Source organism: Corylus avellana, chromosome ca10 (genome assembly GCF_901000735.1).
Source record: "Corylus avellana chromosome ca10, CavTom2PMs-1.0".
Lineage (NCBI taxonomy): Eukaryota > Viridiplantae > Streptophyta > Magnoliopsida > Fagales > Betulaceae > Corylus > Corylus avellana.
The window spans coordinates 17,248,182-17,273,986 of record NC_081550.1 but is presented as its reverse complement, the minus strand read 5'-3'; the positions used below and the strand labels follow the sequence as shown (position 1 = coordinate 17,273,986).

Genomic DNA, 25,805 nt, shown 5'->3' with positions numbered 1-25,805 from the left:
AACAACTTTACGATAATTTCTTTTCTTTTTTTTTGTTTTTAATTATGTCAGGTATGTGGCCTTTTTTTTTTTTTTTTTGCAATTATGCTACAAAATTATTTATATAAAAAAAAAATATAGTTGGAAAATCAATCTTGAAATCAAAAAAATATAGTTGGAGAATGTACAGAGAATTAAAAGAAATAAAAAAATAATAATAAAAAAAAAAAAACAGATTATATATTTGTATTTTATAAAAACCTTGCAGATTGTGTTTTTCCGTCAAAGAAAAAAAAAACTGAGAAAAAAGAGATTCAGAGAAACATAATAATAATAAAAAAAAAGGTACATAAATAAAAAAACAAAGAAACAGAGAGAATAAAATCAGAGAGAAACGGTACAGAGAATCAAAAGAAAAAAAAAATCAGAATTAAAAAAAAAAAAAAAAAAAAAAAAAAAAAAAAAAAAAAAAAAAAAAAAAAAAAAAAAAAAAAAAAAGAAGAAGAAGAAGAAGAAAAGAAAAGAGAAACAGTACAGAGAAGGGAGACGGCATAGAGAAAAAAAAAAATCGTTTGCATTTGCAGAAAAATTGTACCAGAAGAATCATAGAGAAAATAGAAAGAGAGAGAGAACGATATAAAGAGACGTAGAAAAGAGAAACGGATATATATATATATATATATATAGAGAGAAATATAGAAGAATCAGAGAGAGAACGAAATTTCATCCCACAAGTGGGGTTTTTTGTGGCAATTTACACAATTAATTTAATTCCACAGAAAATGATTAGTTAAGCCACTCATTTTTTAATAGCTTAGCTAACACTGTGTGTATGGGATTAGTAGTCCCATGGGAATAAACTATTCCCAGGAATAGAGTGTTACCAAACAAAGGACTAGCTATACCTAATGTTAGCTAGTCTAATCCAAGGGTCTATTCCGCAAACCAAACGGGGCCTTAATCTAATCTAATCTAATCTAATCCTAACATTCTAATCCTAATGTAATTCCAACTCAACCTTATCTTATCCCTATCAATATTTCACATGTTGAGCATCACCTATTAAAAATGAGTTTAAGCTTATACGTGAAGGAGAGTGCTTCCTATCAACTTAAGTTTTTGTGATAACTGATAATTTAACAGTTAATATTTCGCGAAGAGTTTCGGATTTCTAATTGGGAATAGATTATAATGAGCAATCGTAATGTAATATAAATGAATTACATGAGGTACAAATCAAAAGCACTTAAGGAAATTTAACAAAAAGTTAGTAAAATATCTTACTAAGAGCACTATTATGCATTTTACATTCAAAGTGTTTAACATGTTTAGGTAAGTAAAGCTTCCCACCAAAGTTTTACTTCAGAACTTTTCAAAATAGGATTGTATTCTAGCCGAGTCAAATTTAGAGTTGTCGAACTCGGGTTGAATGCAAAACTTGGAAGCTTGAACTTCGCTCAAACTCGAGTTGAGTTATGAAATTAAGTTCGAATTCGGCTTGATAAAAGCCTAATCAAGTTCAAGCTTAGTTCAAACTCGGCTAGATTAACGAGCCAAGTCTCCAATCGATCTCAATTGGAGTTTTGTAGTGTTTTTTACTAAATAAATATTATTAATTAAAACATCAGAAAAAGTTGCTTTTCAATGTTTTCACGGAGAGCATGGCGTTTAATAAACGAGCTAGTTCTCTCTCTTTGTTTTAAAGCATGCGTTGGCATCCATTTTTATAGAGCATCCACCATTTCCTTCCCATGTGGGACTTAAATGAAAAAAAGGGCATTTTCACCTTTTATGGGTTTTGAGTTTTGAGGTTAGTCAGTGGCAGATTTCGTCCGTCTCAGCAGGTACTGAGTACTGTTCATCCATTTCGTCCTTCCACCGCTCAGATTAATTAATGCTGGGCATTTATATATATATAAAAGTTAGCTAACCATTCAAGCCAAGTGACAAGCCAGTGTTTTCACTGTCATTTAATATTTTTGAATTTTTAAAAAATTAATGTTTAGATTTTTAAGTTAGTAAAATGATATTAAATAACTCTTAAAATATTAAAGAAAATATATGAGATATGACACTTGCCTTATGATCGGGTAGAATGGAGGTTCTTGGAGGCTGTTATGAGGAGGATGGGGTTCAATGAACGGTGGATTTCTCTAATTATGATGTGTGTCAAATCGGTTAGGTATTCAATAATTGTAAATGGATCGCCTTACGGGTTGATTACCCCTTCTAGGGGTCTTTGCCAAGGAGATCCCATTTCACCTTCCCTTTTTATCATATGTGCAAAGGCTCTGAGTTGTATGTTATACCAAGCCCGTAGGGAGGGGCTTTTAACGAGAGTTCCAACATCAAAACGGGGCCCGAAGATCAGTCATCTTTTTTTTGCAGATGACAGCCTTCTTTTTTGCAGGACCTCTCTCCCCCAATGGAATCAACTATATCTCATTTTGCATCAATATGAGTTGGCATCGGGACAAAAAATGAACACAAACAAAACTGGGATCTTTTTTAGCCGCAATACCTCTGTTGAGGTTAAGGAGCTGATTCAGGGTGTTGCAGGAATACCCACTACACAGCGCTATGATACATACTTGGGTTTACCAGCCTTAGTAGGTCATTCTCGAATGATAGCTTTCAAGAGCCTTAGAGAGAGAGTATGGAAACGGCTTCAAGACTGGAAGCTTAAATTTCTCTCTCAAGCAGGAAAGGAGATTTTGTTGAAGGCGGTGATCCAAGCTCTCCCAACATATTGTATGAGCATTTTTAAGCTCCCAAAATCTTTATGCTCGGAGATCAATTCATTGATGATGAGGTTTTTTTGGGGACATAAAGAGAAGGAGAAATGGATCCAATGGATGAGCTGGAACAAAATGGGGTTATCAAAGGCTTCTGGAGGGCTGGGTTTTCGAGACTAACAAGGCTCTTTTGGCCAAGCAAATCTGGAGAATGTGGAAGACGCCTGATAGTTTACTCTCACGAATTATAGCAGCTAAATATCATTCTGGGTGTTCGATTCTAGATGCTCCCCTTGGGCGCAATCCGTCTTTTGCATGGCGGAGTATCCAAAGTTCATGCGATTTAGTACGGGAGGGGCTGATTTGGAGGATTGGGAATGGGCAATGAGTGCGTATTTGGGAAGATAGATGGATCCCCACTCCATCCACTTTCAAGGTGCAATCAACCCCAAGGGTGCTTGATCATTCAGCTACTGTTAGCAGTCTAATAGATGGGGAGATGCGATGGTGGAAACAATCTCTCCTGGAGCAGCTCTTTTCACGAGAGGAAATTGCCACAATCCTTTCAACTCCTATAAGCCACACAAATCAGGAGGATAAACTGATCTGGCGTAGAACGGCTACAGGAGTGTTTTCGGTGAGGAGCGCCTATCATCTTCAAAAAGAGCGTGATATGAATTCTAGGGTCAGAAGGGTCCTCTCAGGGAAGAACAAGAGAATTATGGCGTTCTTTGTGGAAGCTTAACGTCCCAAGCGCTACGAAGAATTTCTTGTGGCGGGCATGTCATGAGATTCTCCCAACCCGGGACAATCTATGTCGACGTAAGATCATTTCCTCACCGATGTGCCCCATATGCGGAATAGAGCCTGAGACTACATTCCATATTATGTGGAACTGTCCTTCAGCGAGGGATGTTTGGAGTGTAGGGAATGCAAAATTTCAGAAGAATGTTTATGCTGGGCCAGATTTTCTCCAGGTCGTTGATGGCATGCTTCGGAAATGTAGTGGAGTGGAATTCCAGCAATTTGTGGGAGTAGCTCGTAGAATATGGCATAGGCGGAATGAGTTTGTGCATGGAGGGTCTTTTATCCACCCAAGCTATGTTCTAAAGCAAGCACTTCAGCTCTCTGAAGACTTCAACAATCTGCTCATGACGTCTCAGGAGAGCTCCACTCCTGTTTGTAGTGGTATGCTCAAATGGCAGCCTCCCCCCTCTGGATGGTATAAAGTGAATTGGGATGCAGGAATTGACAGGAGGCACGGAAGACTAGGACTGGGGGCACTCATTCGCGACTCTCAGGGGAACTTGGTGGCCGCAAAAAGCTTGTCCCACTCGGGTCTTTTGGATCCCACCTCAGCAAAGGCTTTGGCTGCGTTAATGGCCATTAAACTGTGCAAAGCTTGGGGGTTCCACAACCTGAAAATGGAAAGTGATGCCAAGGTGCTGGTGGACGCGGTGAATTCCACGGAAGTAGATGACAGTAGTAAAGGTCACTTAGTGGCTGACATCAAGCTTTGTTTAGTGGGACTGCAGGCCTGGAAGCTTGTTTATATCCCATGTAAGATCAATTGGGCTGCTCATGCTTTAGCTAGTCTGGCGATGACCGAAAATCTTGATAGTGAATGGGGATATGTTCCCCCTGATTGTATTGGCGGAATTCTTGAGGCAGACCGCATTGGATCTGTCTCCTCTGATTTGTTTTAATGAGAATTCAAGATTTTTTTCAACAAAATATATATATATATATATATATGTGACACTTGACATTTATTAAAATAGGTTGAAGAAAATTTTAATTTATGTCCATATATAAGAATAAAATGTATAAAAAGATAACAGGAGAAGAGTTAAGAGCAAATTAAAGGAGCTATGATATGAATAAATGAGTACACGCGCGAATGTGATTTGGTATATATCTTAAGGAAATGACTAAAAAGTCTCTCGTTTTAAATTTACAAAGGTATTTGCCTATATATAAACATTACCTTATCTTTGAAGAAAAACAGAATTGCATTTAGTATTTTCAACAAACATAGAGAGACAAGTTTTTTTTTTTTTAAAAAAAAAAAACTTGTCTCTCTATGTTTGTTGAAAATACTAAATGCAAAATTGGTCCATGTGGTTGGCCTAATTTACAAATTACTCCATATGATTTAAAAAAAATAATTTATAGGTTCCTAGGGTAGGCCAAAATAACATTTTACTCCCTGAACTCATTTTCCGTTAAATGACTTAACAGAAACCGTTACATTGCTACATCACACCCAATAAAACTAAGACATGTGTTCCTTTTTATTTATGCTTTTAAAAAATGACAAATAAGTTTTTTCACGTCATTTTAAGGCTCCAACACACACTCCATGTCAAATTAAATAAACATAATTCTTCTATATCCCATGTGCCACTGTCGTCTTTATCTTCCCCAATGATTCTTGTCGTCGTCTTCATCTTCCGATGGGTGTGATCTTCGATCTGTAAGTTACTCTGAGATTTTCGGGCATCTGCGTTTTGGATAGTGCATTTTTGGGTAGTCTTTCTATGAAAATTCTAATTTGTTTTTGGGCATTGAAGTATCTTCAAAAATTGTTTCCTAGCATCGGAAACAATCTATTCCTCTCTCTCGCTGTGTCTTTTTTTTTTTGAGAAGATGAAGACAACGACATGAAGAAGAAGATGAATACGACGGCAAGAATCATTGGGGAAGATGAAGACGACGGCGGCACATGGGATATAGAGGAATTAGGTTTATTTAATTTGACGTAGAGTGTGTGTTGAAGCTTTAAATGACGTGAAAAATCTTATTTGTTATTTTTTAAAAGCATAAATAAAAAAGAACACGTGTTTTATTTTTATTAGGTGTAATGTGGCAATGTAATGACTTAACGGAAAATAAGTTCAGGGAGTAAAATGTTATTTTGGCCTACCCTAGGGACTTTTAAATTATTTTTAAGCTTCTGAGGGGAATGATTTGCTGAAATTATCACAAACCCATGGGCCAAATTTGTATTTATCAAAAAAAAAAAAAAAAAAAAGTTTACGTTACACAGACTGTTCGAAGCTTTTACTTGCTGAGTCGTTGACTCATAAGTAGTCGTTGACTAATAAATAAAATTGCGTCCAAAGCTGACAAGTTTAAAGGGTGTGTCCACTATGACTCTTAGTGCTATGGAGTCATAACTTTTGGAAGCGCTCAAAATGAGGGCTTTCTTTTTTCTTTTCTTTTTTTTAAGTAGTACTTATTTGTTATATATATATATATATATATATATATATTAAAAATATGGTTAAATTAGTGGGAAATCCTAGGTTCTCTTCTAGTATTTTTGATGTTCTTTCAACTGTAATGTGATTTTTAAAATTACAGTTGAATTTGAGATTATCATTATTGACTTTTAATCTATTTGTGATTTTAAAAGTCACATCATAATTCAAAAGACACCAGAAGAACACTAAAAAAACACCTAGCATTTTTCTTAATTAGTGCTCAAGTATTTTATGAATAATAATATAAAGAGGATTGGAATCCTCCTAGAGTCCTCTCAAATGTGACATAACTTTTAAAATTATGGAATTGCTAGGAAGCCAAACAAATAGATTCAAAAAAATTTCCAAACTGACATGGCAGACTGTGAGTGACAGACAAGAAAGAGGGAATTACATTTTTTTTAATTTAAAAACCATTGCCACATCAGTTTGAAAATTTTTCTGGGTTCATTTGTTTGGCTCCCTAGCACTTCTCTTAAAATTACCATTAAATTTGAAATGATTATTATTGAATTTTGATCTATTGGTGATTTTAAATGCCACATCATATTTGTCTAAGGGGTAGCTTAGCGGATGTCACTAGTTCGAATATCCCTCCCCCTTTCCTTGTGTGGACATGTCAAAAAAAAAAAAAAAAAAAATACCACATCACATTTGAGAGGAATCTAAGAGAACTAGAGTCCTTATATCATTACTATGAGTAGCCTCCAAAAAAATTAATTTTTAAAAAAATATAATTTCTTTTGTATAAAATAAACCTTTAAAATTTAATTTTTGTCCCACAAATAACTTTTTTTTTTAAGTTTTGCCTCATAAACTTAAAATTCTAGTCACCATGCTCTCTCCCTCAACAATTCATCTCTTTTTTCTCTCTCGAACACAATCTGAAAATTTGTCATTGTAGATGGGATGTGTCGGAGCCATGGCAGTCGAATCAAATGTAAATGATGAAAATGTCAGTGTTGCAAAGAGCATAACCAAGCTACAACATAAAACAACATATCGGTGAGTCAAATAACACAACCAAAATAGTATATAAAAGGCATAATGTTGGTTGTTTTTATTGTAAAGACTATAGGCAAATGTTAGTACCAACAAAATTGCTCGGGCAAGTGGGCCCTATCGCAATTGTCAACTCAAATTGCAAACAATATGAGTAAGCATGCAATTGTACTAAGGGCCCGTTTGAGAGTGTGATTTCAATAAGTGCGATTTTAAAAATTGCGTTTTTAAAATCGCTACTTTTTAAAATCGCACAGGCGTTTGGTAAAACATATTAAAAAGTATTTTTTTTATCAATTGAGTGTTTTGATAACATTAGCATATAATTGCAGTTTCATGACCAAATTACCAATAAGGATGAACAAGACAGAGAAGATGAAGAAAAAAACAAAAAAAAGAGAGAGAAAATAAGGGTTTTAATATATTTTAGGTGGGTATTCTTGGTCTTTTTTCATTCCTGTTCTAAAAAAGGTAATTATTGCGCCAAATATTTTTTTAATAGAAATCGTGATTTTGTTTTAAATTCGCACTTTTTCAAATAAGCACCCTCTAATCAGCTTATAGAAATTGCATATTTTTTTGCAATTTTAAAATCGCAATCCCAAACACCCTAAAGTTGCGATTTTGTTTAAAATCGCAGATTATTTTTTTAAAAACGCACTCTCAAACGCACCCTAAATCCCTATTCTACCCTCGAATGCCTTCTATTCTCGCACACTTTATTCATCTGCAGCTACTCTTTGTCTTTTCTCTCTCTTTCTCATAACTGCTCAAATTATATAAAAAAAATTTAAGAAATCTTTTGCGATTTTTTCATGCGGGCCAAAACTCTAGAAAATGTTTTTTGAACTATTTCCAGGATTGCGAACAAACAACAAAAAATAACCACATTTTTTGAAAAATGTTTTTAGTTGAAAACATCTTCCGACATGAAATATTTAAGATGAAATAAGCGGAACATTAGAGTATGTGATTTTTCATATACATCTTTAAAAATGTATGTGACACTCACATTATCTAAAGACACAAGTGAGTTTAATATACTGAAAAACTTTATCTAAAATGAAAATATATGCAAGTCACAATCAATTTTGGAATGGGGAGCCCACAACCCCCACTAGCCCAAGCACAGCCTCAAGGCCACAGGCCCTCTAGGGAGCAAGCTTGCCTAACGACCAAAAAAATATCAAGAGAACATCTAACATTTTCTATTTATATCTATCCCACTCTTTTGTCTTTTTTATTTTAATTATTCCTAAGAAATTGGGAAAAATACACTTTATCCCTCCAAAGTTTAGGACGATTCTCAATTTGACCTCTAATGTTTCAATTTTTGCAATGCACCCCTCAAACTTCTAAATTTTTGCCATTCGACCAATTTTATTTTAAAATTTCCATATTGTCCCTAATTTTTTAATTTTTTAATTTTTATAAATAAAAAAAATCGGGGTAGTTATGGCCATCTAGCCATTTTTTTGCACTTTCCAAATTTAAAAAATAAATAAATAAAAAAATAGGGAAAATATGAGAATTTTTGGGATAAAATTGGTCAAATTGCAAAAAAAATTGGAAGTTTAGAGGAGTGCATTGCAAAAATTGAAATATTGGAGGTCGAATTGAAAATCGCTCCAAACTTTAAGGGAGTAAAGTGTAATTTTTCCTAAGAAATTTCTTCTAGTTACTAACTTTAGCATCGAAAGTGGTACTGCAGCCTTCAAGTTCCAACAACCACTAATCTTTGCCTGTCTTGCAAGATTCTGATGTCGTGAATTATAGGCAAATGTTTTTTGGCATTCTCCCGCCCATCTCCCCACCATCTCCACTCTCTTTGATTATTATTATTATTTTTTTAAAATCAAGATGTTAAATATAGAAGATGGCGGGGAGATGGGTAGGAGAATGCATTGTAGCAAACCTGACATGCGTAGTCAGTCACTTTATTAACAATTTTTAATATTTTTCACTCATTGGCATGCAGGCCTCATTTGCCATAATGGCATGTCATGTTGTTTTACTTCACCTAACAACATCAAGTCACAAAACTATAGCATTACTCAATTATAAAATAGAAATGAAAAAGCTTATTCAAGTCTTCATAGGTTTGATCAATTAAGACCAATTTCTTTTTAAAAATAAACAAATAGTATAAAAAATGTACTGTCAGTGAGATTTTAAATATTGTTTTTCAAAGAATTATTCTTAAAGATTCACATATTTTTAAGAGAACATCAAAACTATATGGGTTAAATATACTTTAACCTCCTAAACTAACAACAATTTTTTATAAAGCCTCACGAACTAATAATTATGACACTTAAATAAATCAAATTACCATTTTATTGTAATTAAACTCCTATATTAGTGTTGACAGTTTGTTTGGATAGAAAAATCATATTTGATCAAAGTCTTTTGAAATACCCTTTATTTTTATACTTAAAAACCAAATTTACCTCTTATAATTATTAATCAATAAAAAATAAAAAAATAAAAAAAGAAGAAGAAGAAAGGAAATGGGGTGTCTTGTGGACACCCTTTGCATTTTATATAATTTTCTTATTTTATTATTTTGGTTTTAAAAAAATGAAGTGTATTATAGGAAGGCCGATAGAAAAGTTGTCTATTGTCACATTTTCATCCAAACAGATGACAGCTTCTAACGGATTGGCTTAAATGCAACAAATTGATGGATTGATGTAATTTTTTTTTTTTTTTTATTTCGATAGTTTGATGTACTTAAGTGTTATAGTTGTTGGTTCGTGAAGCTTTATAAGAAATGACAGTTAGTTGAGGGATTAAAGTATATTGAACCCAAATTATAAATATCCTAAAACTATTTTGGGTTTGATTTCACCTAATGACATCCAATAGACGTCAAAAAGTGATAGATCTAATAGTTCTGTTTGGTAATCAAACCAAGTTTTCTTTAAAAAGTCAACTTCAAAACATTCTTACTTTTTATATCATATCAATCATTTTTTATTTATATTAAAAAAAAATAAGGTCACTTCAAAACATACAAATTATTTTCACTTTTTCTTATAAAAAATTAAAATTTGCTTTTCTACTTTATTTCTTATTACTATTAAAAAAAAAAAAAAAAAAAAAGGTGGAAACTACATTTTTCCTCATGAACTACAACGCCTTAGCATTTTGCCTCCATGAACTACTAACTGTGACATCCAACCCCATGAACTACCATTTTTTGGCCCAAAACCCCCATTCAATGAGTCAAAGGCGTTAATTCAGACGGTTTACCCATCACTTTGCCCCATGAACTACAATTCATTGTTACTTTGCCTCTATGAACTACAATGCATTGTCACCTTGCTCTTATGAACTACAACGCATTGTCACTTTAACCGTCTAAATTAAGGTCTTTGACTAATGGAAGTAGAGTTTTGGATACAAAATGGTAACTCATAGGGTCAAGTGTCACAGTTGGTAGTTCATAAAGACAAAGTGAAAATGCGTTTTAGTTGATAGGAAAATATAGTTTCCCAAAAAAAAAAAAAAAGTGCTGCAACGACCTAATTGTATCCATATCACGGTGCACACGTGCCATGGCTTCGATTTTGGCTAACAACATCAGTCAACAACAACTGAATAGATTTCAAAACACGGGGTCAAGTCACATTCATTTTTCAACATTTTGCACCCACTGCCATCTCCGGAAGAAGTCTGTAGAATTTGTACCCATTGCACATTGGCCTCTGTGAGACTTTTCGTCAAACAATTTGCGTGCCGTGCGACTCCAATGGAGAAGGCAGCCGATTCTGCTGGTGCCAATGTTGGTGACCCTTGTCCTCCTTTCAAGCTTCTCCTCTCGTGCCCCGCTGGTCTTTTACAATCACAGGTTCTCAAAACTCTCATCATTTCTTTCTTTCTTTCTTTCTTTACTTACATCTGTATGTGTAATGATGTTAGAATCAAACATAGTAATGGAAATGTATTGGAATGTGTATAAGGTCTCAGTGGTTTTTAATGAAGCATACGATCGGATTCCCCACCCGGACACCAACCTGGAAAATTCCATTTCTGAGGTGACACTCAATTTCTTGAATTCGCATTTATATATTTTAATATAAAGCTCAATATTTTTTCAATCGCTTCACTGGATAAGGTTGTTGATTCCGCAAAATTTGTCAATTTTGGGAAGCTGAATTAGTCGGTGTTCTACGGTTGATTTTACACCTGTCCATTTGATTCGGATAGCACCTAAATGGAGCTATTTGGTTTCTATTACAACCAGCTTGGTTGCGTAATGTCTGTTACTTGTGGAGAACGGGCGTTATTTTTTAGGCTATTCAATCAAAATGGACTTATTGGGTTTCCATGGAAATCAAACCACTTCCTAAATTGTATTGCTGATTTTTTGTACCGTTATTCATTTGTTCATTGGTTTTCATTTAGATATGGGATCAGAGGTTTCAGAAAAACAATTCATTGTTCAATGGGCAAAAATTTCGGGTACAGTATCTCCTTTTGTAAGCAATAGTTGAAGTGTTTTTTTATGCTATATATTGTCATTTACTTTGTATAAATTAACATAAATTTATCATTATACCCTTATCAGTATATTGTTTGATTTCCTGATTAACATTATTACTGTGCTAAGCATGAAGCAAACAACTAAGATGACTTAGATGAGCATTGGACCACAGTTAATGAAGGAATTAGGTAGTAGCGAAATAGGAATGCTACTACCTAAAAAAATACGTCTCTTGTGGGAGTGACACATTCAGAGATCATAGCCTTTTTTTCTTTTTCTTTTTTTTTTCTTTTTTTCTTTTTTCTTTTGGGTACAAACTTCTAACATTATTTTCTTTTTTAGTACCCACATAATGGGAAAGTGACCATATTTCATTGTCATTTTTCTATAATGCTGTGAAATCTTTGTACGTAGTGCTTTATTTTCTGAACTAGGCATGGAAAAAAAAACTGATTCCATAGTTCTTCATTTAGGCTTTGATGCCACAACCACAATGCTGAGGCCTTATAGAATTTTATTGTCTAAAATGTTACCACATATTTAATTCTACAGTACGGAGGATGCTTCTTGCATGGAGGTGGAGCAGTTTGCCTTCAACTTGGTTTGACAGATTATCGGTCTCTCTCTCTCTCTCTCTCTCTCTCTCTTGTTGTGTGTGTGTGTGTGGGTGGCAGCTGTGCATGCAAGCACATCTCCTGAAAAGATAGTAAACTTTTTTTTTTTTTTTTTCATTGACTAATTTTAGATGTAATATTCTTTATATTTGCTTTTTCTTCACAGTAATTAGTATTTGAAATAAAATATTTAGTTTTTAGTTTTTCCCTTTTTTTACTAATCATTGCCTGTGGCCTTAATGGCCGTTTTTGTAGTTTCCATATTTTTGATGCCTTGGTAATTGATATTAGATCTACCTGCCATACCTAGTCATCTAGTGTATATGCAGTGTGAAGCTTAATAATATTTTGAGCTTTAAACAAGGAGAGCAAATGTTCTGCTCATCTGGAGCATCCCTTTGTTTGTGCTTTAGGGCTGCTTTCGTCTTAATTATGGTATTGTTAACCTATCTTACAATAAGAACTAAGAAAATCCACTTTATCTACTGCATATTTAAAATGTCGAAGGCTGCAATTTTGCATGCAAGAATGCAATGCCAGCTCTTAATAACCCTTGATTAGGGGTTGATCGGCATACAATAGGAGTTTGTAGTATGAAACATGTATGTCAACTAATGGGGGGCTTTTGGATGACCCATGAAGTGCTTAATTTAAATTTAGGGAAAAGTATACATACCCCACTAAAACTACCACCAAATTTGTAATGTCCCCCCAAAGTAAAGATTGCATCAATGTCCCCTTCAAACTACCAAAAATGTGCAATGTACTCCCCTAAATTACAGAAAATACCCTTAATAAATTATACAAAATTCAAAAAATTCTTAAAACTAAAAATAAAAATAAAAACTAAAATTAGAAATAAAAAAATAAAAATAAAAAGTGTGATTTTTTGGCCAAATGGGGGGTAACCGAACTACCCACAAGGCCATGGGGGTAGTTTGGCCAAGAGGGTAGCTCGGCCACCCCCATAATGGCCATAGGGGTGGCCGAAACCACTCCCAAATGGCTAGGAGGTGGTTCGGCCTCCCCCTTCAGCCATATTTGGGGTGGCCAAACCACCCTATGGCCATTGGGGGTGGCCTCAAACTTCTTTGTTTTTGGTCATTTGGGGTTGGTTTAGCCAACCCCCTCCCCCCCTTTCTAGTTTTTTTTTTTTTTTTTTCGAATTTATAGGAGCATGTTTGTCTTATTGAAAAACTTTTAGGGTTAGTTTTGTCTTTTCACAGGACATGGGGGGTACATTGCAAATTTTTGGTAGTTTGAGGGGGATATTAAATCTTTAGTTTGAAGGGGGTGGGGTATATGTACTTTTTCCCTTAGATTTAATAATGGAAGCATCGTTTGCAAGAGAGCTGAAACACTATTCTTTGATGAGAAAGAGAGAAGTGAACCACCAAATAGGACAATTCGTTATACTATTCTTTGATGTGCAGTTACCTTTATGTTATTTAGTCTCTGAATTGGTACTAAATGAGTAAAGTATTGGTTTTACAACATAGTAGTGAGTTTCTGCAACATTTTGATTGACTTCTCTTGATCTTATCAGCTCACTCTTCTCCCAAAGTAATGATTCTGTTTCATCTACTTGTTACCAGGACATTTGTAGGGACAAACTTAAATCCTTTGTGGGAAAAGTTCTTGGTCGAATCAGAAGGTATATCTACCTGAAGTTGAAATTTTATGTGCTGACTGTTTTATTTTTAGCATTTCAAGTTTGATGTTACTACTGAATTCATACTGCACAGTAACTAACCAATTTGCTGTTATTATTCATCTTGCATCCTTCATCTCCTCGGAACTTCAATCCACTTATGAGGTGTTCACCTGGTGTTTTTATATAAAAATAAGGGTTGAATACATATTTGGTCCTTATGATTTACCCTTTTTATCAAAAAGCTCCCTTGATTTCCAAAAGTGACAAATTTGATCCACGTGGTTTTCAAGTTTATTAAAATGCTCATTCTGCCCATCTCTTTGTATGAAAAACTTACAGAATTTTCGTCACATGTATAAAAAGTCACATATGACACATAAAATGTTGCCACACATACACAAAATGTTGCCACACATAATTGTATACAAAATTTACATGTTTGTAAAATCATCTTATTGTACTTGTGTTTTTTATAAGCTATAATCCTATGATTGCTTCCTTGTTTTGTTCGAGTATTGGTAGAAAGTTGAAACTAGTTTGGGGGTGAAAAGATAACATTGACGGGCCATGCTATAGAAAATAGTATTTTTATAGGGATGGTAAAAAAAATTGGGATTGCCAAATACCCCCCATCAATCCACCTAGGTTCATCCTAGCTGTAGGCAAAAGTCCCATCTGAGAGTGGTGATGGGTTTTCCCTACAATCCATCCCCACCCTTTTGGGGAGGCAGTTCGCGAGGGACCCCCCACCCCGTAGAGGTGGTGAGTTCCCCTGTGATCCACCCCGAGGGCAGGAGAGGGTGGGTTGTGAGGAACTACCCAACCCTCACAATCTCCTCCACATGGCAGGAGGAGGTGGTCATATGGATGGGGGGTCCCGTGTGACCACTTGCAGAGGTGGGCAGCCCCCTTGTGATCTACCCGCGGGTTGGGGGGTCCAGGAGCTGCCCTCTGTAGTGGACTATAGAGGATCCCACCACCTTAGCAGGGTGGGGTTCCCCCACAAACCACCTCCGTGAGGGTGGGGTGGGTCTTCAGTTAACCCCCACCCACCACCCGCAGAGGAGATTTTCCCTCGCTGCTACCCCGCCTTTTTTCTTTTCTCTTTTTTTTAGTAGTTTTTAGTTTTAAAATTTTTAAGTAATATACTAATTTGGTAAGAATATAGGTGTGGCAACATTATACATTCGTTTTTTTGAGAAAAAGCATGTGAACTAAGATTTTCACTTTTGAAAATCAAGGGAGCTTTTTGATAAAATGATAAACTACAAAGACCAAATACGTATTTAATCCTAAAAATAAAGCATGAAATTATAAATTCTGTGGTAATGATGCAATAAATTAAATGTGAATATACCCATGTTATCTTGAGGTATTGTAACTTCTAACGTTAAGCTCAAGTTCATTTAGATTATGATATGAGGCAGCTAAATCAACTTGGATGGCTTAGTAGAAATAGTTATGTTTCTTAGTGCTTATTAATGTGATTTAAATCTTTTGAGCATCTGTAGCTTTGCTTTTCCTGCAGATGACCCTATCTGTTGTCAGCACACCTCAAGTCCACTGGGCAATGGTGCAATAGTGGAGACATCTGATCAGAAAATAATTGTGTTGCAAAGGAGTAGTAATGTCGGGGAATTTCCGGGATCCTTTGTCTTCCCAGGGGGTCATCCAGAGGTATTGAGACTGGAACTTTTTTGATAAGTTTCTATTTTTAGACCCCATGGGGAGAAGGAAGAGGAGATTCGAACTAGTAACCTCCACTTCATAAAATGCAGTCCCTAGCCGATTGAACTACTCTACGAGGTCATTGAGTCTTGAATTTGATAATTTGCTCCTCTCTTTTTCGTAGATGGGGGCAGCTAGTCTGGCAATGCATGGTTCATTGCAATTTGGCCTTTTGCTTCCACTGCTGTATATTTACATTATGTCATCCAATCATTTATAAGCAGTATCTTGTGGTCTGTAATCAAATTTAATGATTCTAGGCTGAATATTGTTCTTCTTTATCCTTTTGGAGACAAACATCACCTGGATAATCTGGACGTAACAGTAGAATGTTTTATGGTTGACAGCCCCAAGAAGTTGGAATAACATCCCATCAGTATGACAAGGACTTGACAGGCTCTGAGCTTATTAACCAAAAAGTTTCTCAGGAGATGTTTGACAGCATAATTCGTGAAGTAGTTGAAGAAATCGGTGTACCTGTGGCATCCCTTGTAAGCTTCAGTATTGTAATAACCCTGTGAAAACTGCTTGAGCATTTCCCCTTTTCGTAAGTGAATTGTTAGCGTTCACGTAGGGGCTTGTTGGGTTAGAACATGCTTTCTGTCTGATTGTTATTTTGTGTCCGTTTATGCAAGTATCTGATATTAATCTTTTGATTTGCATGCAGTGCAGTCCAGTTTTCATTGGTATATCTCGTAGGGAGTTGAATGTCAGACCAGCTGCATTTTTCTTCATCAAGTGCAGTCTGGAGTCGAAGGAAATTCAACAATTGTATTTGAGTGCACAAGATGGCTATGAGTCAACTCAACTCTATGCAGTTTCCATGGTTAGTTTAAAATCCATTTTCTGGACAACTTATGGTTTATTTTGTAAATGATCAAGCACATAAACAGTATAATGGTTATGGCAATAGTGAGAGATGTATTGGTTGTATATGTCAGTGAAGTGGTTTATCGGGTTAGGATACTGCGGTAGCAATTCTCATTGTGATGGGAGCTTGGGATGCAGCACTTCTGCAATGGCTGTTGGGACTTGTGAGGGGACATTAGTGTGGTAGCTATATACCATATTACCATTGGAGAAATTAATTTTTACTAAATTATAACTGGTCATCAAGTTGTTTCTTATATTATATAAGAAGAAAGGCTACTTCTTTTAGTCCAGAGGTATATAAGAAAGTACCTTAACCTAGAATAAAAATTTCTTTCTTTGTATGATATTGTAGACAGATTAAATAATTTCATTACTTTGTCTCTCTTAAGATGCAAGTACTCATCAGTTTTCCTTGTCAGATTGATTTGGAGAACATGACATCAAATATGCCTGGCTGCCATCAAGGTGGATTTGCCCTCTACAAGTTGATGGTAGAAGCTCTGAAGATTACTTGATGAAAGTTCATGACTACTGATCATTTAAAGCCCTCAGTATCTGGTGGCTCAGTAGCTTTTCAGCTGCATTTCTGTGTCTTGGATCTCAAAACCCTAATATACCCTGTCCAACCAAGGGTTTAGAAACTTGGTGGTTGGCAAATAGATAAAATTGCATAATGATTTGTTGTTGTATATGCACATATGGTTTTGTTTTTGTATCAATTGCATGATTAACACTCCCTCCCTCCCACAATAGATGAAAGTTTGTAGAATGGCATTGATTTTAATAGAAGAAAAACACATGAATTATCAATGATTAAATTGGTCGCTAAATCGGCCAATTAAGTTGGATGAAAAAACGAGTAAAATGACTAAATTGTCATTGACAAGCATACTCATGTTACATTTTATTTTTTTGTATACAAAATTTTTTATGTTGAAATCAACATAAGTGGTTGTTTAAGAATGAGGATGAGGCTTCTTTTTTTTTTTTCTTTTTTTTTTTTTAATATAATAAAGTTTTGTAGGCAGTAGCTTGCTGTGAAGATATTTAATGAGAAGTTTGATTAGTGAAGAAAGGATTGTTGATTGGTTAGTGAGTTGGTTCATCAAGAAGATTTTTTGGATTAGTAGTTAATTAACCACCAAAAATTTGAAGATTATGAGGACATCTCTTTTCTTATAATATTATTTCTTAAAATCGAGTAATGCAAAAAATAATGAAGTCCAACTCTATCTGCACGGTCAAAGTTAAATGTCGTTTCATCAAGAGCTGCATCATCAAACAATCTTCTTCCTTAGAATTCTGGAAAATAGAAGCTTACAGTCAATCTTCTTTATGAATGTTGACAATCACAGAATGGCACACGTGCGGTATTACACATGAGAAACCCCATATATATATATATATATATATATAGAGAGAGAGAGAGAGAGAGAGAGAGAGAGACTTTCTTGCTCTCCTTTAAAGTATATTCTTTCTCTCTACTACCAAACATGCTTTGGGGGCGGTTTGACCATCTCTATCACTCTTTTTAGGGGTGGCCGACCACTCCAAAAACTGTTTGGAAATTGTCCGATAACACCTATTAGTTTTTAGGCTTGATCGACCACTTTAAAACTATTTTGAACCACCCCTAAAACAGACAATAAGAGTGGCCAACTATCCTCAAACATGTTTTGTGGGTGGTCAGTAACCAATTTTTAAGTGGCCAACCGCTCCAAAAGAAACCAATGGAATGGTGGTCACTCCTTTATTTTTATCATTTTTCAAAGAATTGATAATATGGTACATTTCTAGTTGTTCATTGTAAATGAACAGTTGAGATAGGAGGAATCCCAAGCCCCCGCAATATAGTGAGGGGATCTTTTAAATACAAGTAGTGTCGCATCAAGGGCTCTTTCTTGAGGCATTGAATCCTCTGTTTTCTGCCATTTCTATTTGCAAATTACACAGCATTTGTTTTCCCCATTGAAGTCTCTGTCACACCTAGTATTGTTGTCTTTAGTCACCACTATAAATACTCTTTAGCTCACATGTAGAGTAAACAAAGATATTTCCACTTGTTCATGGAAGTAAAGCTTGACCAACTGGAGATGCCAGTCAAAGTTTTTCGCTTTCTATAGAGTTGGTGGAGAGACAATAAGGAGAAAGTTGAGGAAAAATAAAGCACAAGTTAAGACCATTTTCCACTTTACGACAGCCTTGTCTTGAATTATATTATGTTGGTCTTGTTTCTTTAATTTTTTACATTTTGCATCCTAGAGACTCCTCATTACTTTTATGGGTGAGGTGATAAGCTATAAAATGTATAGCCATGACATCTTTATTTATGTTCTGGCGTTCATATCGCATATATTTTTACTGAGTTGGTATATTTCATCTGCTATTATATATATATATATATATATATATAAACGGCACATGACAACTTGACGAAATAGACGTTAGAATGCCAAAAAATATTTTTCAAATAAGGACAGGGAAATTTTACCTTCTTGTTGTTAGAAGAAACTCTTGACCTTTTCTTTTGTTTTTTGTTTTTTGGGGGGTCGGATATTTTTTTTTTTTTTTTTTTGACATGTTCACATAATAGGGAGAGGGAGAATTCGAACTAATGACTTCCGCTTTATAAGGCGTGGTTTTCAGCCGATTGAGCTACTCCTTAAGAACTGTGAGGGTCGAATTTGTTGTCCTTAATATGATGTCTTGTTGGGTAGAGTAAACGTTTTAGGGGTGTTAGAGCATCCACACTGGATCTTTAAATAGGCATTTAACTAAAATGGGTTGATAAATCATGCTGCTAATGAAAGCAACCTTGATTTGTTGAGTCAATGGTCAACTTTTATTAAGTCCCACATTTCACTTTCAATTAAAGCAAATTTTGAATGTCCTATTCTTTGTTATATATATACATCTTTCTTGGAATGCCATCAACATCAAATGGCATTCTATGTGCATTTTCTCAAAGACAAATGAGGGATATGCTTTGCTCTGTCCAAAACATCACGTGCCCTGTTTTGTGTCCTTACCGTTCAAATAAATTTTAAGATGTTCGGTCACTTGTTTAAAAATATAGGTTTTATATAAGGTCTCTTATATTACATGTTTAAATTACTAATAATTCAAACAGATAATTACTGTAAATTTTTTAATTTGTCTACGACAGAACATACCTTAGATATTGGCTCAATTTTTTAAACAACTATAAAATTAGCACGAGGCATGTTTGGATTTCATTTTGGATCCTCCCACAGTTGCACTCCATGTGAGTTAAAGAACATTGTGAATAAAATACGTGTATTATGCCAATTTTGACTGGAATTTAAATAATCTTAGTGGCATTATATATAATTATTTAATAAAATTATCAAAATCAATACTTCATATAAATAAATAAATGATCTTTTACATACACAATCTTTCTCTTACATTTAAAAATTTTCAATCATATCTCTAATTTAATATCAGTTCTTCTGCTTTAAAATTAAAATGACAATTTTACCCCGGATCTTATTCCATGTGTGATGGGTTAGAATTTGGTGTATTGCACTAACACTGTGTCTGTGTGTGATCAAGATCTAGAGCGTAAAAGGTTGTTGCTGAAAGTAGTATTAACATAATCTGACGCGCGAAAAGTTTGAAGATAAACAATCATGTAACACTTTTTGATTGATTACCAATTAATTAATTAGAGCTGCCTTTAACGCTTCCTTCGTCTCCAAGTTGTTGCTTTTAAGTTGTCTTGAGAATCTACTGCTCATGCTAAACATTATTTCATGTGATTATGATTGCCTCCCCTTTTAATATTTTTATTATATTGTAATTATGGAATAAAAATATAATTCTTTTGCACTATTTTTAATAAATATATATAAATTTTAAAGTAATATTATATACTATATTTTTATTCAATAAAGTTAATGTAATAGTTTAAACTAATTCTTAAATTTGGGTAAAGTACACTTATACCCCTGAAACTACCACATCAATGATAATCTACCCCTCAAACTATCAATTGCGATAATTTACTCCCAAACTATCAAAACAATGACAATGTACCCCTAATACTAGAAAAGTGACGAAATTACCCCTCAATACTAGTATTTTTATTTTTATTTTAGTAAGGGTAAATTTGTTATTTTGTTAAAAGTAGGAGTACATTATCATTGTTTTGGTAGTCTATGGGTAAATTGTCGCAATTGATAGTTTGATGGGTAAATTGTTATTAAGATGATAGTTTGAGGGGTTAAGTAAACTTTACCCAAAAAAAAATTTATATTTTAATAAATATCAATTAAAATTATCACATTAACATTATTCGATAATTATAAAATAAAAATATAATTTTTATTATTAATCAATTAAGGCCTTTCACTTTTGACTGCTCGTGTGAAAAGGAAACTATCTTGTCTCCTTTACCGGCTTCCACCGTTAAAATTTGTGGATACTATTAAATCACAAGTCAAAGACCCAATAAGAAGTCAAAGTATCCAATTTTATTTATTTTTTTTTTTTGAAATACAAAGGGTCCTGTTAAAAAAAATAAAAATAAAAATAAAAAGTCCAAAGGGTCCAATAATTGATATAGGGAAAGATATTTTTCTTTTGTTTTTACGGCTTCATCAAGTTGCTGTTGTTGTTTTGAATTTTGGGTTGAAGTGTCATGTACATACATGGTAGACTTAATAAATAAATAATTTAAATATATGTATGCGATTGGCACACCTCTGCGGTTAAATAAAAATTGAAATGTTATTCAAGTAACATAATTTGGATCAGCTGGCCACAAGATTATTGATTAACATAATTTGGGATTTTGATGCATTCTATTTTACTTTTACCCTCATTAAACCCTATGAAATTAAATAATTACCCTCAATTTCATAGGTTTTAATGAGAGTAATTATGTAATTTTATAGGTTTTAATAAGGGCAAAATTAGAATAGAGAGCATCAAAATCTCACGTGCACGTGGGATGATTTTTGTCCTATTAGATGAAAATTAGTAACGGAGAGTCTGAATTGAAAAATTTTGAAATATTAGAGGGGTACATTACTAATTTTTAAACATTGTGGTTCGAATTGAAAAACTCCTGAAACTCCTGAGGTAAAGTGAATTTAACCCAAAATTTTAAATAAAACAGATTAGCCGGGATATAATGTTTAGTTAGGAGAATGCTTTTTGTTTTTTTATTTGAAAAGGTACTATTTTTTATGTAAGATAAATGTAAAAATAATTTTAGGCATTTTGTGTTTTAAATTGTTTCTTAATGTTTTTGTTTTAAAAGCAAAAACAAAAAACAAAAAACAAAAATGAGAAAGAAAAAGATTTAATAAACAAAGCCACCTAATGTTTAATGGTTCTCCTTGTAATGACCAGGAAAATACGTTAGCTATATTTATACTATCATCTTAAAAAGATTAGTCAATTTAAAACTTTCTTTAAATTCTTTATATAGCACAATTTCATCATAATAACTAGGTAATAAGACTTAGCACTCATAACTATTTTTATAAACCACACACTTTATGTGAGACCAAACTCCTGACGTCCTCATCAGGGTGACATCATGCAGTGTTCTAGTACCACATGGACTAACATTACTAGGTAGCTCTGATATCATTTATAATGGCCCGGAAAAAAGCGTTAATCACATCTGCTCTATTACCCCAAAATAACTAGTTAATTTGAAGTTTCACTAGAATTCATTATAAAACTCAATTTCACTTAATAACTAGGCAATAGGACTTAACACTCATGATTATTATTATAAACCATTCATTATAGGACCGAAATATTACATGCCCTTCCAATTAAATTTCATTTGCAAAGTCAATGATCTGAACCTTCGAATTATGTCAAAATGATTTCATAATCTAGTGACTCAGAGATATAACCTCAACTATACACCAACGTTTCTGATTTAATGCTAAACAAAAATAATAAGATCGATTCAATGATTCATGTAACGATAAAACAGTTGAGCACATGCACGTTAATCTCATATATATATATATATATATATCAAGATTGTTATTGCTACAACTTTTACTATAATTTTTTGAAAAAAATGAAAATTAAGTCATTGTGGTTTACTTGATTTGCAATTAACTTCTTGTGGTATCAAAATTGACTCAAAGGTCCCTGAGGTATGCTAAAAAAATAATTTAGTCCCTACAGTTAACTTTCGTTCACTAACTTAACAGATTTTAATAGCGTAAAATATTAGAGCCAATATAATTGTAATACTTGTCCTATTTAAGTCAGTATCATACTAAAAGAATTTGTTAAATTAGTGGACGGAATTTGATTGTAGAGACTAAATTATATTTTTGACATACCTCAGGGACCTTTGAGTTCATTTTAATACTATAGGGAGTTAATTGTAAATCAGGTAAACCACAATGACTAATTTTACATTTTTTCCTAATTTTTTTACAAACTGATATATGATAGTTTACAAATTATTTACCATGGCAGCAATTAAATAATTAAATTTAATTGTAAATTTAACACATTTAAATAACGAAATGATGCCACGTAGATTGCCACGTAGATATATATACTTATCTAAAATTAAGGAATATTCTCTGCTCAGGAGAAAGAAAAGAAAAAAAATAAAAAATAGAAGCAATATTCTGTTAGCGGAAATTAAGGCAATCTTGTTAGTTTTGGTCGTTAGGTTTTGATATAAACGTGTATCCTATACTATAGTTGGGATATCTCTCGTTATTTTGGATAAAACCACGTACGTGTCTCAGTGATTGTCGGGTCTTTGCATATTCGGATGGTGATAGCAATTCGCGTGAACGCACGCTCCGACGGGGAATATATTGGAAGCGAGAGCGCCTCCTGTGGCGCGGGGTCCAGCAGTAGCCAAAAAAGCTAAACGGGGTTTTTGTCTGGACTGAGTGGGTAACGTGGTTTCATGAACCTGCAGAGGAGGCCCGTCCAAAAAAGAGTCGTGGTCTAAACGCGTGGCCCCAAACATGAAGCCGCCGGGACCTACCGCCTACGTATCTTTCCCCTTCGTCAGCTGTTCGACCTTTAGCTCCTTACATTTTACAATAGTAGCACGCTGGAAAATATTAGACTCAACATCAAAGGAATTTCCACCAAAAAATATAATAATTAGAGGACTTAAAAAAAAAAAAAGCAAGCGCGATAGAAGAAGAGAGGAAAAGAGTACATAAAAAAAATAAAATAAAAATAAAATAAAAAAAAAACACACAAAAGTCTTTTTTTTTTTAAAAAAAAAAAACTTTATTAGTACTTGAGTTTGTATATTCTCTTTTTTTTTTTCTTTTTTTTTTTTCTCACATGGGGTTCAAATATTATCATAAATGGTACCTGACTTACCCAAAAAGACCAACTTAATATTTCTGTTAGGTTCCATTACACGTTTCATCACATAGAAATGTCATGTGTCTTAAAAAAAAATAATAACAATAATTAAAATTAAAAATTATGGGGTGGCTCAGGCCTTGGAGTGGTTGAGCCACCCCTAATGGCCAAAATGGGGGTGGTTGAATTGGCCAAAATGGGGTGGCCCGGCCACCCCATAAGTTTTCAATTTTTTTTTTTTAGGGTTTAGTTTTTTTTTTTTAAATAATAATAATAATTATTATTTTATTTTTGGACACGTGGCATTTGTATATGACGACACGTGGCATTCCGTTAGTTTTGGTTAACGAAACCTAACAGAGATACTAAGTTGGTATTTTTGTTAAGTCAGGTACCATTTTTTAAGACACGTGGCATTTGTATATGACCACAGGTCTTAATAAAGTATTTAACCAAAAAAAAAAAAAAAGATGGATGGGTCATGATCCCGAACTCAATACAACTAAAACAGTATAGGAAAAACCTAAATTTTATTGAGAATGAACTAAATGAATTATAACGCCCCAATTCCACCATAAATAAATGTGATATTTTGCATTATCTACGTAGCGTTACTACTATTATCTCATGAATAAAGCAGCCAAAATATTGTATATTTTTTTTTATTAAATTACAAACTCATAATTAAAATACCAAAGTACCCACTAACAACATAATTCATTCACAACTTATACACATTCTATTTAATATATACATATCATCGGTACATTGCATTGTTCATGCATTATACACAAATTTACTTTCTTTTCTTAAAACTGTTCTTTTAAACCATTTCCTTCAATTCTTTTCTCAATAGTCATGTAAGTCACATTGCAACATATATAGACAAAAATAAAATTATTTAAATTGCAGGGTGAGGACATATTGTTTCATTTGAACGGACCACTTACCTATCTGAATCTGCATTTCCCAAAGATCAATACGCATCCATATTTTCTCACGTACATGACCCTTTGCCACGTGGAGATTCTCCGTGTTTGAACGCACGCCAAACTCGTGGATTTCTGGCATGAGCGGAAAAGAAGCGGCGAAGGTAGAGGCACGTGCATCACACACGTGCTAGGGTTGTAACACCTAAGAAATATAAACTTTAGGGAAAATAGAAAATTGGCAAAAATAAAATAAGCATATGTAGACTATGTGGAATCGATGTTCTAAGTCTCTGATTAGACATGAGATAGTAAGTCAGAACTTAAAAGTTAATAATGAAAAGAGACTCAAAATTAGAAGGATAGTCAACATGGCCTTACCACGCCAACTACTAAAATGTAGATTGTAACATAGCAGTCTACATAGCACACAAATGAATGAATAATAAAACATGATCTGGTCAATGAAGAACAAGTAGTTGATAGTGCAACGTGATTGTTTGAAATCGGGACTTTAGGATAAAGTTTCAAGTTTCATGTCTTATTTTTCTTATGGATGTAAAAGCTTTTAGGTGTAGAGTGTTATTCGTCAATCGCCCATCATTTACTAGGTACCTACAGCTGGAAATAATTAAGGAGTTGACATCAAATTAAGTGGGAGGAAAAGGATCGATCCTATATAGTCCAAGAAGAAAAGTTTATATAATAGGTTTAATTTTAAAAAAAATAATAATAATAAAATAAAAAAATCTACAGATTTTATTTGAAAGTCCCAATGAAAAAAAATTTAGCGAAAAATGCCATGTCACTTTGAAGAGAAAATAATAGCGAACCTGAATTAATCGCACTTCTCTCATTAAACCAATTTGAACATCACATGCTCTCTAAAATTATCACTTAATTAACAATATTTCTTTCAAACTTTTAATTGTGACAATATTTTCCTTAAACTACAAAAAAATTGACTATTTTCCCTCAAGACCGGCAAAATGACAAAAATAATCCTGAATTTTTTTCAATAAAACAAAAATACTCCAATAAATTCAAAAAACTTAAAAAAAATAATTTTTTTTTTTTTTAAGAAACAATTAAAATTTTTAAATTTCCACACATTGATTTTTTTTTTTTTTTTTTAAAAAAATAGTTTAGTTTTTTTTATTATTATTATTTTGTTAAGGGTATTTTCGTCATT

General features: G+C 33.6%; 2 protein-coding genes across 2 annotated transcripts; both read left to right on the top strand.

Moving 5' to 3' along the window:
- Positions 1–3,556: 3,556 nt before the first annotated feature.
- On the top strand, positions 3,557–4,420 carry LOC132163053 (uncharacterized). Its single transcript, XM_059573253.1, has one exon. It carries the CDS (start codon positions 3,557–3,559, stop codon positions 4,418–4,420), a length of 864 nt encoding a protein of 287 aa, XP_059429236.1.
- A 6,172-nt stretch (positions 4,421–10,592) lies between these two features.
- Positions 10,593–17,109, top strand: LOC132164000 (nudix hydrolase 9). The gene is made up of 9 exons (XM_059574405.1): positions 10,593–10,835; positions 10,948–11,022; positions 11,393–11,449; positions 12,024–12,088; positions 13,681–13,739; positions 15,268–15,416; positions 15,815–15,958; positions 16,135–16,293; positions 16,760–17,109. The coding sequence occupies exons 1-9, from the start codon at positions 10,737–10,739 to the stop codon at positions 16,853–16,855; spliced, it is 903 nt and encodes a 300-aa protein (XP_059430388.1). The 5' UTR covers positions 10,593–10,736; the 3' UTR covers positions 16,856–17,109.
- Positions 17,110–25,805: the final 8,696 nt, after the last annotated feature.

Excerpts from the sequence above, each read along its gene's own strand:
- LOC132163053 (XM_059573253.1), top strand. The coding sequence starts at position 3,557 with ATGTGCCCCATATGCGGAATAGAGCCTGAGACTACATTCCATATTATG.
- LOC132164000 (XM_059574405.1), top strand. The coding sequence starts at position 10,737 with ATGGAGAAGGCAGCCGATTCTGCTGGTGCCAATGTTGGTGACCCTTGT. Across the intron at positions 15,959-16,134 it reads GTGTACCTGTGGCATCCCTT|TGCAGTCCAGTTTTCATTGG; the intron begins GTAAGCTTCAGT and ends ATTTGCATGCAG. Across the intron at positions 16,294-16,759 it reads AACTCTATGCAGTTTCCATG|ATTGATTTGGAGAACATGAC; the intron begins GTTAGTTTAAAA and ends TTTCCTTGTCAG.